At 40.7% G+C, this 15,802-nt stretch overlaps 1 protein-coding gene across 4 annotated transcripts in view; it reads right to left on the bottom strand.

Moving 5' to 3' along the window:
• SLC12A1 (solute carrier family 12 member 1) overlaps positions 1–15,802 on the bottom strand; it is an 88,750-nt gene that overhangs the window by 46,521 nt on the left and 26,427 nt on the right. For all 4 annotated transcript variants that reach the window (XM_059181472.1, XM_059181473.1, XM_059181475.1 and 1 more), the window contains 8 exons: positions 14,562–14,689; positions 10,335–10,419; positions 7,685–7,836; positions 7,018–7,125; positions 6,577–6,700; positions 4,702–4,803; positions 2,497–2,652; positions 1,104–1,203 (listed from right to left, as the gene is read on the bottom strand). In XM_059181472.1, coding sequence (XP_059037455.1) covers positions 1,104–1,203; positions 2,497–2,652; positions 4,702–4,803; positions 6,577–6,700; positions 7,018–7,125; positions 7,685–7,836; positions 10,335–10,419; positions 14,562–14,689 — 955 coding nt within the window. The remainder of the gene's footprint in view (positions 1–1,103; positions 1,204–2,496; positions 2,653–4,701; positions 4,804–6,576; positions 6,701–7,017; positions 7,126–7,684; positions 7,837–10,334; positions 10,420–14,561; positions 14,690–15,802) is intronic.

Here is a 15,802-nt window from a genome sequence, read left to right as displayed (position 1 = left end):
TCTCAGTGGAAATGGCAGGAATGGAGTGTTTGACCAACTAGAACAACCTCCCCGCTAAATATTTCTTGGGTTCCTCGCCAGAATTCTTGAATCATCCTATCTATTCATCTTTCCACCTTTGTATCCTTAGTTTATTAGTGATGGCAAAATGTGAAGTAAGGGGGCGCCTGGGTGGCTCAGTGGGTTAAGCCTCTGCCTTCGGCTCAGGTCATGATCTCAGGGTCCTGGGATCGAGTCCCACATCGGGCTCTCTGCTCAGCAGGGGGCCTGCTTCCCTTCCTCTCTCTCTGCCTGCCTCTCTGCCTACTTGTGATCTCTGTCTGTCAAATAAATAAATAAAATCTTAAAAAAAAAAAAAAAGTGAAGTAAGGAAAAGGTGGTCTTGTGTTCCCTTTTTCTCTCCAGGCACCACCCTTTCCTAAATCCCCAGTACAGCCTGTCCTGCTCCAGCAGCTATCTCCAGGCCACTTTCTTTCACGTCCCTGCAAAGGGAGGGGTGGTCCATTCAAAATAAGATATAACTAGTGAAGAGTTTAAAATGTTGCTTTTGGGGGCACCCGGGTGGTGCAGATGGTTAGACCTCTGCCTTCAGCTCAGGTCATGATCCCAAGGTCCTGAGATCGAGCCCCACATTGGGCTCTCTGCTCAGCAGGGAGTCTGCTTTCCCCTCTGCCTCTCTCCCCTGCTCATGTTCTCTCTCTCAAATGAATAAATAAAATAATAAAAAAATAAAATTCTACTTTTCCTAAGAGAATTCAGTAAGCCACAGAGCCTTAAGCTGAATGGAGACAGCACCAAGGATTAACTTCCTTAGGGGGTGTCTCTCTGAAATCGCATCCTGAGATCACCTCTCTATCTCTGTGCATGAAGGTGACACCCAGCATCACGAAAGTTTACAGCTGGGGGTAAGCTTAGCTCAGAGTGGAAGAGAAGAAGCACACATTCACAGAGATGTTGTTGTGAAAATGAGGCAGTTCTGTAGGACTCTCTAGACTTAGAATGCACCCATAAAGCATATCACTACTCGAGTGCATCTGTCTCCGCTAAAGGAAAGCCACTTCTACTGTGGAGAGACACCAGGATGCCTGAGAAGCCGACTTTACCTGAAATTTTTCACGTGGTCTTCCACGGTAGTCAATTCCAGGGCATTGTCTAACGCACTGACATAGGAAAGAGCCTGTGTGGAGGAGCCCCAGTTCACATCTGCGGACAACAGAAGATTTTGGCATTAAAAGCATTGACCTTTCTCTCTGTATGCTGTGAATAATTTTTATAAGTCATTGCCTTCTATGATTTTCCTTGGCTAGGTCATCAGTGAGGAGTGCCCAAATTAGAGAAAACACAATGTAGTATTTCCTAGAAAGAGCATTGTGTCTTTCTATGAATGCTTTATGAATTTTTAGAAGTGAGATGGCTCTTTCCAGTTAAGGATCAGACTTTAAAGCTGTAGCCCCAGCAATTTTACCTGGTGGGAGAGGCTATGTGATAACCACATTGCAAGTGGATAGACTTGGATAAATGGTTAACCCCTAAATAAATTCAAAACGTCTTCACAAATTCTTGGATTGAAAAGAGGCATTTCTTTTTTTTTTTTTTTTTAAGATTTTATTTATTTATTTGACAGACAAAGATCACAAGGAGGCAGAGAGGCAGACAGAGAGAGAGGAAGGGAAGCAGGCTTCCTGTTGAGCAGAGAGTCCGATGCGGAGCTCGATCCCAGGACCCTGGGATCATGACCCGAGCCGAAGGCAGAGGCTTTAACCCACTGAGCCACCCAGGAGGCCCTGAAAAGAGGCATTTCTGTAGACACGGATCATTTTGAATAGCTATTTTGAATAGCTCAGGATCTCATTTTTTTGGGTATCCATGAAGAGGTTTCAGCAAGCATTTTAATTTTTGATCTTTTAGGACCTAATCTTCGTCATGAGGGAGGTAAATACTACCATTTCCTACCCGCTTTTTTTCCCTACCTTTTTTTGAAGAAAAAAAAAATTAGATGGACCCTTTCATCAGGAAGTCCCTGGTGAGAATGTACAGATTTACTCCAGAGGGCAGACAGAATCATTTCCCTAGTCTTACTTGGAAGAGTCAGGGAAATGGTGGGGAATGATCTGGAGATAAAAAGATTAATATTGCCTAAAGTGTTGACTATGAGCCAAGTATTTAACGTACCTTAGGTATGCTATTTAACTTACACTCTACTTAAAATATTAGCTCCATCATGTCCTGCTACCTTGGCAAGTGATCAAGTTTCTTCATCTGTAAAATGGGTCTAAAAATACCCAATATGGAGCCTTATTGTGAGGATTCAATGAGTGCATGGTCTATAATAGATGCTCAACATAGTTAAATATTATGCTGTATTACATTATTAATATCCACTGTCCACATGGCACACCCAAGCACATAGGGGCTGCTCAATATACCTTTGTTGAAGGAATGGTTAGTCGAGGAGTGCTTTCAACGCCCCCCCCCCCCATACAGTCCTTATCTTACCTGGCTTCTTGTAAGTCACATAGATATAGAGGAAGAACTCAATGACGTAGGTGATGACAGCTGCCCACCAGTTGATGACAAACATAACTGCACAGCACAAAATAGCTCCAAAAAGAGATACCCACATGTTGTAAATTCCATATGCAGGTCTCCATCCTGAAAAAAAAAGTCTCAGTGCATAAAAAACTTTTACACTATTGCTTCATATCACCACATATGATTAAAACGCAGGCAACAGTTTTTCCTAGCATAAAAATCAGAATGTTTGGGTCAAGCTCCCAATTTTGTTATTAGTTTTCTGTGATCTTGGGTCCTTGGCTTAGGAAAGTATACCAAATGAGAACGCTGTGAAATACCGAAAAGGTGTCATTTATGGCTTTCTTCCTATGTCCTGCACGCCCCAATCATCTTCCTCAACTATGAGACCTTAAGCCTCTCCTATCTCTACCATCAGGAGCTGAAAGGAGGCAGGAGAGATGAGAAGAGTGGGGTCGAGTGGGAAGGATGGGGAAAACGCCTTGGTGGCTCAAGAAAGAGGAAGTTAAGACAATGGGGCTTATTGTTCCGATGAAAAAGGCAGAGCATCGTCAAAAGTCAAGCCACTAACTTTCTGCTAGTTCTGTCTTTACCTTAAGAGGATAGTACTTGGGGATGGGAGGTCGAGGTACCAGGTGGTGGGTATTATAGAGGGCACGGATTGCATGGAGCACTGGGTGTGGTGCAAAAATAATGAATACTGTTATGCTGAAAATAAAAAATAAAATAAAGGGGAAAAAAAAAGAGGATAGTACTTGCCCTTTCAGAAATAATAATCTATGGGAAAAGAGGGAGACATTTCTCAGCATTGGCTTCTTAAACCCAATGCGTTCATAAGATTTTGCATTTTACAGTGAAAATTTCTCAGGGTTCATATATGCATGGGAGAGTCCCCTGTTCTCTTTTAGTTCCCTGCCATGCAGAAGCTGGGGAAGCTCTGATTTGAAGGGCATTTGGACAATGGACATTTTAAATTTGGAGTTGCCAAAATACAGAGCTTTCCAAGTCTTCAGGAGCAATTTCTGAAGTGGCCACAAGATGGAAATAGCACTTTGAGGACATCACTGAAAATGCCCTTATTTCTCGGAGTCTGGCTGTGTGTGTGTCACAGGGGCACTGTGTGTGTCATTTCGGGATTTTGTGTATCCACTTGTCTCTATGTGGGCTGCTCTTTTTCCTCTCTCTCCTTTTCTCTCTTCCCCTTTCGCTCCTTCCTTTCCGGTCTTTCCCTTACCTACTCTATTATTTCACCTTGTTTTTCAAAGACGAACATAACGTGGTGCAGAGGCACCCATTTCTATAACTTGTATTCACCAGCTAGGACTTTCTGTTCTCTGCTTAAAAGAAGACAACACAACAGAAATAAAAATTCCTCAGTTATCGTCTGGAGCCGAGTGACGTTGGGTGGACGAAAGCTTCCCTTCCATCCATATTCTGTCTTATTGGCAGCAGGATTTCCAAAGGAAGCTGGAGACCACAGCAGGCCCTAACAGAGTGGAAATGCGTTCATATCCCTGAGAAAGACCCTCCTGGGGAAGAATTTTCTGAAGGTCAACGGTGATGAGTGTCTATTCTGGTGGAAAGGCAGAAGGAATTCTAATAGCCAATGAAAGTGAGGAAGAGGGGGAGGTAGTGAGGTAGGAAAGGTTGTTCGGTGTGAAATTCTGCACCTCTTTCAACCACAGTCTGCGGAGGGCAGGGATGTCACTGGCTTCAGCACGAATCTGCATTGACTATACTCAGCAGGTAATTATGGGAACTACTCATCCTTCTCTTCTGCACCATGGGCAGGAAACAAATTGATAGTAAGGAAGTTTCAAATATATACATTTATTCCACTTCTGTGGTCACTTTCACCCTGGAAATAAATAGTGGTGTTTTTCTACTGCTGAAATAAATGTGGTTTCTCTTGCAATGAATAATTTATTGCCGCAGGAGAAAATTGACTTTACGGTTGGTCAAAAAGGCCATTGCTCAAATGATTCTTTTTCTATATCAGAAGTCACCATCCCCCCTCCAACTCACCAAAATAAAGTAGATTATGCTGCCCACTAGGATATAAGGATACATACAAACACAGATTGATCACTTTTCACTGATTTCTTTCATCTTATTGAGACAAACTAACTGTCTGCTTAGGGTTCTTTTAGTTTTGAAGAGTCAACTTACCCGGAGATTTGGCATATGAGGCATGGAAGCAGGAGAAATTAATAAGTGCGTATGAGGCCAGGAAGAAGTTGGAGATGATGGGAGCAATGGTGTTCAGTTCCGCTGTGAACGAAGCAGAAGCGAGCATGTCCGTGTGAGTTATGGGACCAGGGGCTGAACAGCTGTCAGAGCCTGGAAGCTTGACTTTATTTGGAAATTGAAAACATAGCTAGCATCTGTCAAAGTTTAAGAAGTTAGTGATTTTTCTTTGGGATTGCATTCATTTAAAAATATATTCTCAGCCAGCGTTTCCATAAAGCAAGGAGCAAGAAAACCTCCCAAAGAGAAAATAGACGACAGACAAGCCTTCTACCTAGCAAACATTCAGAGGGGCGTGGGTAGAGGGTTTGGCGACTGGGCAGATGATAAACTCCCCTGCTGCTCTTCCAGACGTACCAAATCCTGCAATCTTTCTCTGCTGTGGATCTAAGCAAAAAACTCTGCAGGGCAACAGATTAGTTAAATACAGGGACGCCCGAAATGCCTACCTGGAAATTTCTATGCCCAACTTGCTCTCCCTGACTCTCAGAACTCTTGCTAGTCCTTTGGCCTTTTCTTAACATTTCTAGAGAGTTCTACCTCTTTGCCAAAAAAAATGTTTACCCCAGTAGCTAAATATCAGCATAATTTAATCCTAGCCAAATGGTTTGCTGTATAAGAAATAATTTAGAAACATTATCATTTATCAACCTCAATGACACAAATGCAGGTGGTAGCTGGGCGTGATTCTAGAGCCTAGATGCCAGCAAGGACGTAGGCAAAAATAGCTGCCACGGAGCTTGTGCAATGAAGCTCATCTAGGTTGATCTGAACAATTTTTAAGGATAACATTTAATTTACACAATTTTTTTTAACACTTCGGCTATTTGATCACATAAATGCATTATAGAACAATGATTCGAGATCTTAAAAGTTTAAGGTATGTAATGGGATATTTCTGTACATAATCACTTTTTGTTTAATTTCTTAAAAAATCTAACAAACATAGTCCTACCTTCCCCCTCTTCAACCCTGTACAAATCTTATAAGGATTTAGGAATTACAGCCACTCTCTGAGTTTATGTGATGATGAAGGGCTTTTACTATTTGGCACCACTGTGCTGAGGAAGGGTCTGCCCTGCTAGACCGAGTGGCGTCACACGTGGCCTTGCCTTTTGCTTCTTTTCCTCTGATATGCTCACCAATAAAGGTGGCACCTTCGGGAGGAACGAGGAATGCGCAGGCTCCAGCTGACGAACGTGCCTCTCCAAGATTATGCAGCTGTTTCTATAATGCTAAGGGAGAGGGAGTCGAGATGATGGTCTGGGCAAGTGGTTCTCAAACCTCAGTGGGCTACAGATCTCTTGAGGAGCCTGTATACATGCAGATTCTTTATCTCCAGAGACTGTTTCTAACTCTGAGGTTGGGCCTGAAAAATCATTTTGTTAACAAACCCCAAGTAGTTGGTTCTGATATAGGTGGTCAGTGGGCCACATTTTGTAAATGACACTTTAATTCTCCCAGTAGCTGCCAGCCCAGGAGATGTAGAAACAGGTGGCAGCTGGGGAAGGCTCTGGAATTAGACGATATTGGGTGGCTTGGAGGAAGGATTTGGTTGCATTTGCTTGGATGGATTTCCAACATTCGGATTCAAAGAAGAGATTAAAGTCCAAAGTCTACCTCTAGTCCTCAAACGCTCTCTACACACAAGGATTCCTCATTACCTTCTTAGTCAGACTCCAATAGTCCCAGTTGGGATATTAAACAGAAAACAGGTAATTCTGCAATCTAAAAGGAAAACCCTACGAGAAATCAGAAGAATGCTTTGGTTTTCAGTAAGACAAGAAAACTACGAACCAATAAGAATGAACGCCATGGCTATAACGAAAGTAAGAAAGTATCCTCTCAGGGGTTCGTTGTTTTTCCCATATCCCTTTGCAAAGAACTGCAAGGCTTTGTAGATGTTGTCCTTGCACAGAGCCTAATGGAAAAGAAGGGGAGAAATTCGTCATTTAGATCTATGCACAGTCATTTTCCCTAGGTGATTCAAACAAGAAGATTTGGAGAAAGATGAAGCGATACACAATACGGGCACAAGTTAACACTGCAGTTTATCATTCTTTACATTATTTGAATCGATCTTGACTATGTGGCAGACAGCATTTGAGCCAGATGCAAACGTTAAACTGTTTCAGAAAATGATGGAAAATGATGGCTGGTGAGAACGAGTATTTCAGCTTGATCCACGTTCAGTGGGAACAGACATAGGGGGAAGCATGTGCTCTTGGCCTCTATCACCTGGAACACTTTGGGCGCGCTGACGAGGGAGGCCAGGGCTGAGGAGAGCGTTGCAGAAAAGATGCCAGCTGTGATGAGGGGGCCGAACCCTGATACCATGCTCATGACCTTGAGAAAAGACACACCAGTAAGGAGACTCACCCAACACACAATTAAAAAACAGACAGACAAACCAAGCCAAAATCTTACGCAAACGCTTCCCCTTCCACTTTCTGTGATTTGGAATCTCCGTTATAAAAGCCAGTTGCTTCTAAATAGATTTCTACACCCCTGCCCCCACCGCTTCACTCTCCAGGACCATGGCAGGGGCTTTCCCAAAACTGAGATCCATGCACAAAGTACTGTCCACATATTAACTATCTAAGTCTCTCCTCCCCACCATGAAATCTTGTACCATTGATTGGAAGATGCCGTATATCAGGCAGCAATCTTCCCTGGTGATGTAATTCATGCAACTGTCTGCTATCTCCCCACCGTAGGTAATGCAACCACAGGATGTGCTGCCTCATGTCCACAGGGGCTCCCCTCCCTCACACATGAATTGTTCTGTGCTGAATTCAAATGGACCAATAATCAATCAGTTGCAAACTCAGAAGTTTCATGATACTACATGTGACATTCTACAAATGAAAGCAATAGCAATAAACATTTTTTTTTCTCTTCAAACCTGGAAATTGTTCATTAGCCCATATTGACATGGTTCATGTCGACATCTTGAGAAGTCGTAGCCCAACCCACAGGCTGCTGAACCATTGCAGTTCATCCCAGAAATGACGGTGTCATTCATGCTGCCAGTGGCATCTCGGACCACACAGGCCCCTGGGGAAACAAGCGTGGCTCGTCAGTTCTTTATAAGGGTTCTGCTCCCAAAGGATTTTCTCCCGAAAACATAGTTTAATTTGAGTTGGTGCAGGTCGACTGTCATCCTCTCTGGTCATCCTGGGGACATGGTACCTGGAGGTTCCCATTCTCAAAGACTCAAGAGCGCCCCCCGACTCTGACTATCTGCCACTTCTACTGCCTTGGGGGGTTTAGGTCCAAGCTCTCACCTACATTTGCAAGATACTTAGGGTTTGGAACTCTCTTCTTTCTGAAACACACATGGCAGTGCTTTGCACATAATATTAAATTCATATTTCTAGCTAGGTGCTACTGGCTAGGTGTTTTTCAGGTAGAACAATTTATTTCCTCATCTGCAAGAGAACTAAGGGATGGCATTTTCAAATTCTGGTAATTAAGAGAACTGAGCCCTTATTTTCAACTGATGATAGTCAGTGCATAATTTTTTAAACTGTTATAATTCTACTTTATATAGAATTTTAAAGGTTTAAATAATAAAAAAATGTTTGGGGATAAAATATTGAGATTTCCTTAGTAATATTAATGGTCAAAAAATATTCTATCAAGTGTCAGTTTAATCCATTACTTTTACCCATTTTGCTATTTTTGTTATTTACCATTATAAACATTCTACGATGAACATCTTTGTGCACAATTTTTTTCTTCTCTATTTCAAAATATTCCTCTAGGATAGATCCCTAGATCAAAAAGTTAAGAACTTTTTGAAGATTCTTGATATATATTTTTTCACTAACCATCCATAGGAATTTTATAATGATAATCTCTGCCACTATGTATTTGATAGAATTATGGAAGTATATGAATATATGTGAGAAATATATAGAAACATCTCTGAACTACCTGAACTAGGATAAATATTTTACAAACTAAATCCCAAACAGTAAAACTGTTTATTTTGCTCTTCAAACTCCAGCTGGTATGAGTTTTCATGCCTTGCTAATAACTTTAAGAGAGGTCCCAGTGACAGGTACTAATGGGAACCCTTAATTTTATCCATGGAATTCATATCCTGTGAATCTGTGAAAGACTTAGAAATGACAGGATCTTTGAGTTGAAATAATCAGTTTAGGAATCCTGTTTACATAGCTCTGAGGGGTGATTGCCTAGCCTCTGCTTAAACAGTTGAAATTATGAATGTTGCTTACCAGGTAAAACCATCTGTTCCAGATTTTACCTTTTTACTTTGTTAATTTTTGTTGAGCTTTTTGGGTATCATACTTTTTGACTTCTGTATAGCACAACTCCCTAAATTTCCATGAAGCCATGCCATGAGCCAAAATTTGCACTAATGACAGGCCGAGGACCCCAAGACTATCCTCTTTTCCAGGGAAAAGTATAGAAATGGAATCTTCTCCCACGCAAAAACTGGAAGAATCTCTGAAATGAGGTCTATAACTTTACTCATTTCTTCATTTTTACATTGTGTTAGCTAGGAAACCATTTGGGAAATTTAACTTAAGGTGATTTCAATGTCATTTAAAAATATGTCAATTTTATAAGTATTGGAGTAAAATCTCTCTTCATGTAACTAAACTTGGAAGTGCCACAGCAACATACCTAACATTATCCAATTTCCTCAAATAAGAGACAGTGAGAGAAGTGAGGGTCTCAGTTGACTGTTTTGCTTTTCTCTCCAGAAACCAATGTAAGAAAAATGCACTTCCCTGAATTCCTTTAAGCAGACAATTGGGATGTGCCCTTCAGTAAAATGGTCATTCGGGCTTCCGCAGTGGGGAGCTATATTCCCTAGTGTGCACAGAAAAGAGTTTTCTTCTCTGAATGTTCCACATTTCTTCTTCTCCTCCTACGGGATAAGGATAAGCGTGAGGTGACCCCCAGCCAGGAGGAGGCGTGGCTGCGGCAGCAGGTGGAACGAAAGTCAGCCTAGAAACAGCAGGTGCATCCACATATTTTCTGCTTAGTGAGCAATGTGGGGGCTGACCACCCACACGGCTGGCAGCTGGATCTTGTTCTGATTTCCTGCCAACTGGTGACAGTGACATTTCCATATTAGGGACAGTAGTGCCAGGAGGAGATACAACGATCAATTCTATATCTTTCATACATTCCTCAGGCTTTTCTTTTTGTTTTTGTCTCGTTTTGTTCCTGGCTTCATTTCTCTTGCTTGTTTCTCACCTGCCTCCCAGGGCAAGGGAAGTGGATGCTGGGAGTGGTGGCTTCTTTGATGGTGGGATTATCACCTAGAGTAGCTACATGGGATTCTCTTTGTGTTCAGGGAGAATAACAATCTGATTAACTCTACCCTAGCCCTGACCCAGAGGTGCCGGTATTACAGCTTAATTATATTCAAACTCCTAAAGCGCCCAGGAGGGGAATTAAAAATGTTGTCTTTTAGAAAAAAACTTTCTACTTATGATCCCCTGAAAGCCCACTGGACATGTATGACCAGACTCCTTGTAATTCCAGCATTTGGACACCAGAGACACACGACTTACCTACACAAATAGCAACTCCTATGTAGGCAACAGTGGTGATGAAAATGGCCAGCATGGTTCCTCTGGGGATGGCATCTTGGGGATCCTTTGGAGAAATAATATGGTGGGATGAAGAGACAGGGTGAAGTAAGAAACAGAAATGACTTGGAGTTATTACGGTATTTCCAATGTTTAGGCTACCCTTCCTGAGGCAGGTTCGAAAGAAAAGATAAGCAAATGGCAAAGTGGTGAGCCTGAGCTCTTTTTCGACAAAGAACAGGTGTCGAGGTGAAAAAAGAAATGTCTAGAATTTTGTGCTGAATAGATCTCTAATTGTCCAGGACAGAGTTTTTATAGAAAAGTAGACCAGTTAGCTCACTCATTAATGCGTCTCCCTCCCCTTTATCTCCTGTGAATTTCATGCAGATATGTCAAACCTTAAAGTATTAGGGGAAAGACACAAACATACTCCGCACATTGATGCACCTTGACAGTATCTGTATATGGGTATTAGTTTTGTACTAAGCTTAGGCTTGCCTTAAAACAAACAAACAAACAAACAAACTTGAGGCAAAAAGGATGATCTGCTAAGTTCTCCAATTCCTCAAATTTCCCATTTGGAATCTAGTTCAGGAATGACTGCAATGGGAGATATTTCATTTCCATAAGCAGGCATAAAGAAAGAGGCAAATTTAAGCTTATACAAGAAAATGGGCTTCTCTTTTGCTTATGCATGCATATAAATTTACTGGACTGAGCTCACATCATATGTAACATACCATTTTATATCCTATTTTGGGAGCTAAATCATAGCATAATCAATTTCCAAGCAGCATAACTTCTAAATAATTGAATTCATCTTAACAGGGATTATTTTTTTAACAGGAATTATTAAATAGAGATTTCAGTGTATTCTTGGTTATAGAAGACAGTGCCTGGCATATAGTAGGAGTCAATAAATATTGAATTGAGGGAGGCACTATCTCAGTAGATATTAGTTCCCTACCAGACAATCTGAGATGTAGTACTACAAATATGCAATAAATGCAGTCAAAGTTCGAGCTTTTCTGTTTTTGTTTTTAACTTAAATCTGCTGATCAAAATCCATCAGAGAGACCAATTCATGGTAAATTTCCAACCTGACACCTGGAAATAACTTTACCAGTAAATTTGCCCTTAATGAGACTAAGTCAGCTCTGTGGATCCGCTCTGAACATTGATTCCTTCCCACTCTTTTAGGAATATTTGCACAGAGGCATGGTTCTGCTGCATATATACCTAGCCTCCTCCTTCCAAACTGTTGTCTACAAAAGTGATTTTGGGCCAAAAGGTGCAGGGGAACAGCATGTCAAAGGAAGAAGAAGGTAATTAATGGTGGCTGACATGAGCCCCACTCAATCTCCCAATTCATGCTGTGTTTCAAGTTTTGTTTTATTAACTATTTTTTGTGATCTGAGTGGAAGAGAAGATTAAATTAAATGGGAGGAAAGGAGACATAGATACAGATATAGATATATGAGGTGTGAAGGTGGAAGGCAGTCATGTACCTCAAACATGAAAACTTAGTCTTCATGTAGAACTACTTCATGCTACAAACTCCGAAGTTACTTACTTAGAATTTACCTAAGGGTCAGACTTGACCTAATATAAATTAGGATGTCAGTATCTCAATGTATGATCATATATTCACACTGCCTGCTCTGGCTCCCTTTCCCCTAAACAGAGACCAGGACTTCAACAAATTCTTCGTTTTCACTCTAAATGTTAGTTTCCATCTCCCCAGCTGTAACCTAAAAAATCTAACCTTCCTTCGCCTTTCTTCGTGAGATGTTACATTTTTTTCTTAAGACAGAATACATAAACAATCTACTAGATAACTGTTTCCTGAGGGTCAACCACTTCTTAAACTTATATTTTGCACATGATTCTGTTCTTGCTTCTCATGACTCAGAGTAAGTCTGTCTTCACCTTAGACCATGAACAGCTTGGAGGACTGAGTGCTTCTTTGCTTCCCTAGTGCCTAGCAACATGTTGGCTGAGCTGAACTGATGACTTGTTTCTAAGGAAAGTGTAATATTCTTTCATTTAAATGTGTGCTTAGGGGCGCCTGAGTGGCTCAGTGGGTTGAGCCACTGCCTTCGGCTCAGGTCACGATCTCGGGGTTCTGGGATGGAGTCCTGCATCGGGCTTTCTGCTCAGCAGAGAGCCTGGTTCCTTCTCTCTCTCTCTCTCTCTCTCTCTCTGCCAGCTTCTCTGCCTACTTGTAATCTCTCTCTGTCAAATAAATAAATAAAATCTTAAATGTGTGCTTACAGTTTGCAGAATTTTATTTATTTATTTATTATTTTTTAGAAAAAATTTTATTTTCTTATTTGTCAGAGAGAGAGGCAGGCAGAGGGAGAAGCAGGCTCCCTGTTGAGCAAGGAGCCCAATGTGGGACCTAGTCCCAGGACTCTGGGATCATGACCCCAACCAAAGGCAAATGCTTAATGACTAAGCCACCCAGGAGTCCCTACAGAATTTTAGATCAGTGACCTCTGATACTTTTCCAAATCTGAGGACACAGCAGCTCCACATACATAGCTAAATTTCATTAAGCAGTGATATTTAACTACTAGAATCATATTGAACAAGTTACTTACTTTTCTGAGTTTCCACATAATCTATTTTATGCCATATCTCAACTCAAGAATTTACCATAGCACTGTGGTCCCTAATATGACAAATAGAAATGCCTTTATTCATTCACTAAATAAATATTTACTGAAATCTTCCTAGCTCTGAAGAGGCAACAATGAGTATAACCAAAAGCAAGGTCCCCACCCTCATGGGCTTACATTCCAGGGTAAGCACCTCTTGCTCCGGTCCCACCAATGCCGATTTCCCCTTGTATTATAAGGTCATCCAGCCTCGTCAGGACTTCTCCAATTAAATTGTGAGGGATCCCTTACTATTTCCCAAATCCCCATGCCTAAACTCTTCTTTAGTGTTCTCTACCTGGAATTTGCTTATATTTTCTCACCAACAATCAGTATTGAGCTTTTGCTCTAAGTTCACACTTCAAAGTAACATTATTGAGGAAACCATCCCGGCTTTAACAATTACCTGTTTCTTATGTTTATCTCACAACTTATTTAAACAGTCTATATGATTTTCATTTATACGTGTCTCTTCATGGCTCTTACAAATATTTCTTGTCTTCCAAAGTTGATTATAAGTGTATTGAGGTAAAACCGGTGTCTTCTTTTGTGTATATGGTAGGGACTATTTACTGTCCCCCAATAATCATTCTCACCTTCCTCCTTTTAACACAAGAACTCCCTAAAATTCTAGTCACATGGCTGCACAGCTAGAGACTACATTTCCCAGCCTTCTTTGCAACTAGGCAAGGTCACAGAGATTAAATTCTGGCCAATGGAATGTTAGCAGAAGTAATATATGCAAGATTCAGGAATTGCTTGCCCTCTATTCCTTACTCTTCTTCCTGTGGGCTGGAACATGATCTTGGAATTGACCAGTCATCTTTGCAGGTGAGGGCAAACCATAAGGGAGTGGTCAATCAAGGGAGGTCATCTGGGATCCTGGTCTACTGTTTGGAACAGACTTTTCTTTTTCGACTCCATGGCCTATGAGCTCAGATTTTGAACCACTAGAAAAATAAACTTCTATCTTGTTTAGGCCAGTACTACCAGTCTTTTATAAAACATTCAAACCAATATTCTAACAGTGCTCATTACAGTACTTAACATAAACTAATATGAATGCAGTGCTAAATAAATACCATTTAAATAAGTGAATATATCTCTGAATGTAATGTCATAAAAATTCACTAATAAAGTGATTTTGAAGGGGAAGTGGGGAGGGTGTTTTTGTTTTGTTTTGTTTTCCCTGAATGATATGTGCTTTTGTTCCTTAGGTGTTTAAAAGAAAAAAGTTGGTTCTGATACTTTTTTTCACTGGGATATATTCATTTTGTTGGAAATGTTACACACTTCCCAATTTTCTCTACCCTTCCAATATCACTGAATAAGTCCATCCAAAAGGATGGACTATCAAAAATAGAATGGTCTGGCATTAAAAATTTTGGCATTAAAAGAGAGAACTTTTAAATTACTGGGGACCCTTAACAGAAATTTTGGTTTTAACATCGATAGAGAATTATGGTCACTGTTGACTTCTATAGCTCGTGCTGCTCACCAACGGCACCACCACTTCCCAGGATTACAAAAGCAGAGGAAAACGACATACCTCCAAGTCTCCTGAGATATTGGCACCAGCAAGAATCCCAGTAGCTGCTGGGAAAAAAATGGCAAAGACAGAGAAGAAGCCTTCTCCTTTTGTGAAGCTTGGCCCAAAGTTTTCTGCAAATATTGACGCTGCAACACAAATAATGAGAACATTATCTTGTAGACTTTCTTTCTTTTTTTTTTTTAAAGATTTTATTTATTTATTTGACAGAGAGAGATCACAAGTAGGCATAGAGGCAGGCAGAGAGAGAGAGGAGGAAGCAGGCTCCCCGCTGAGCAGAGAGCCCAATGTGAGGCTCGATCCCAGGACCCTGAGATCATGACCTGAGCCAAAGGCAGCGGCTTAACCCACTGAGCCACCCAGGCGCCCCATCTTGTAGACTTTCTTTACAGAAAAGGAGATAGAGTTTCCTTTAGCTTCTATCAATGTATCATGCAAATGGGTCCCTATATTCTAAATGGGATGAATCTGAAGATGTTGCTATACTCCTGATGAACCTCATGTTAGTATTTGCCAAGAGACAGTAGATGTATCGCAGGGTTTTCGATTTCTAGGATATAACTCTGAAAACTTTTTTGTGCCAACAGAGACCCAGGCCTCCAGATATTTTTGAATCTAAAAGACTGAAAAAGAGGCAAATGGAGAATTTTTCTCATGACCATGCTGTCATATTCCCAAGTATAACACACATGTACACTGCCTTCAACATACACAACTCATTTCTTACGTGCATAAATATTCTAACCAAACACAGCTTTTCTATGCTTTTTTTTTTTTTTAATTGTAGGGGGTAGGTGAAACTATCTTAAAATTTGGCTACTTATGTTCTAACCTTCCCACTCCTTGCTCCCAGAGATTAGATCTTAAATTCTATGTCAAATTGTCATACATAGGAGAATGATAGTAGCAAGGAACTTTAGTCATAAAATAATACTATCCCATAGGGGTCTCAACAAATTACTTAAATGAGAAGGGAAAAATGCAGAAGAAAAACAGAAAAGAAGGGAAGAAAAACAACAAACAAAAGATCTAGGGTGATGCAGAAACAAGGAAAAAAAATTAAGTCATGAGAAAAAGTACAGCAGGAGCTAGAAGGAGGGAAAAGAATAGAAAGGAAAAGGATGTTAATATGCAAAAAAAAAAAAAAAAAGACAAACTTTATAAAGAAAAAGAATCAAGAAGAAAGAGGTGATCTGATACCAAAAGGAAACAGACACTAGTGACTGAATAAATGATGAACG

The sequence above is a fragment of the Mustela lutreola genome, chromosome 7 (genome assembly GCF_030435805.1).
Source record: "Mustela lutreola isolate mMusLut2 chromosome 7, mMusLut2.pri, whole genome shotgun sequence".
In the NCBI taxonomy this organism is placed as follows: domain Eukaryota; kingdom Metazoa; phylum Chordata; class Mammalia; order Carnivora; family Mustelidae; genus Mustela; species Mustela lutreola.
Note: the sequence above shows the minus strand (reverse complement) of the source record. Positions and strands in the feature narration are given on the sequence as shown.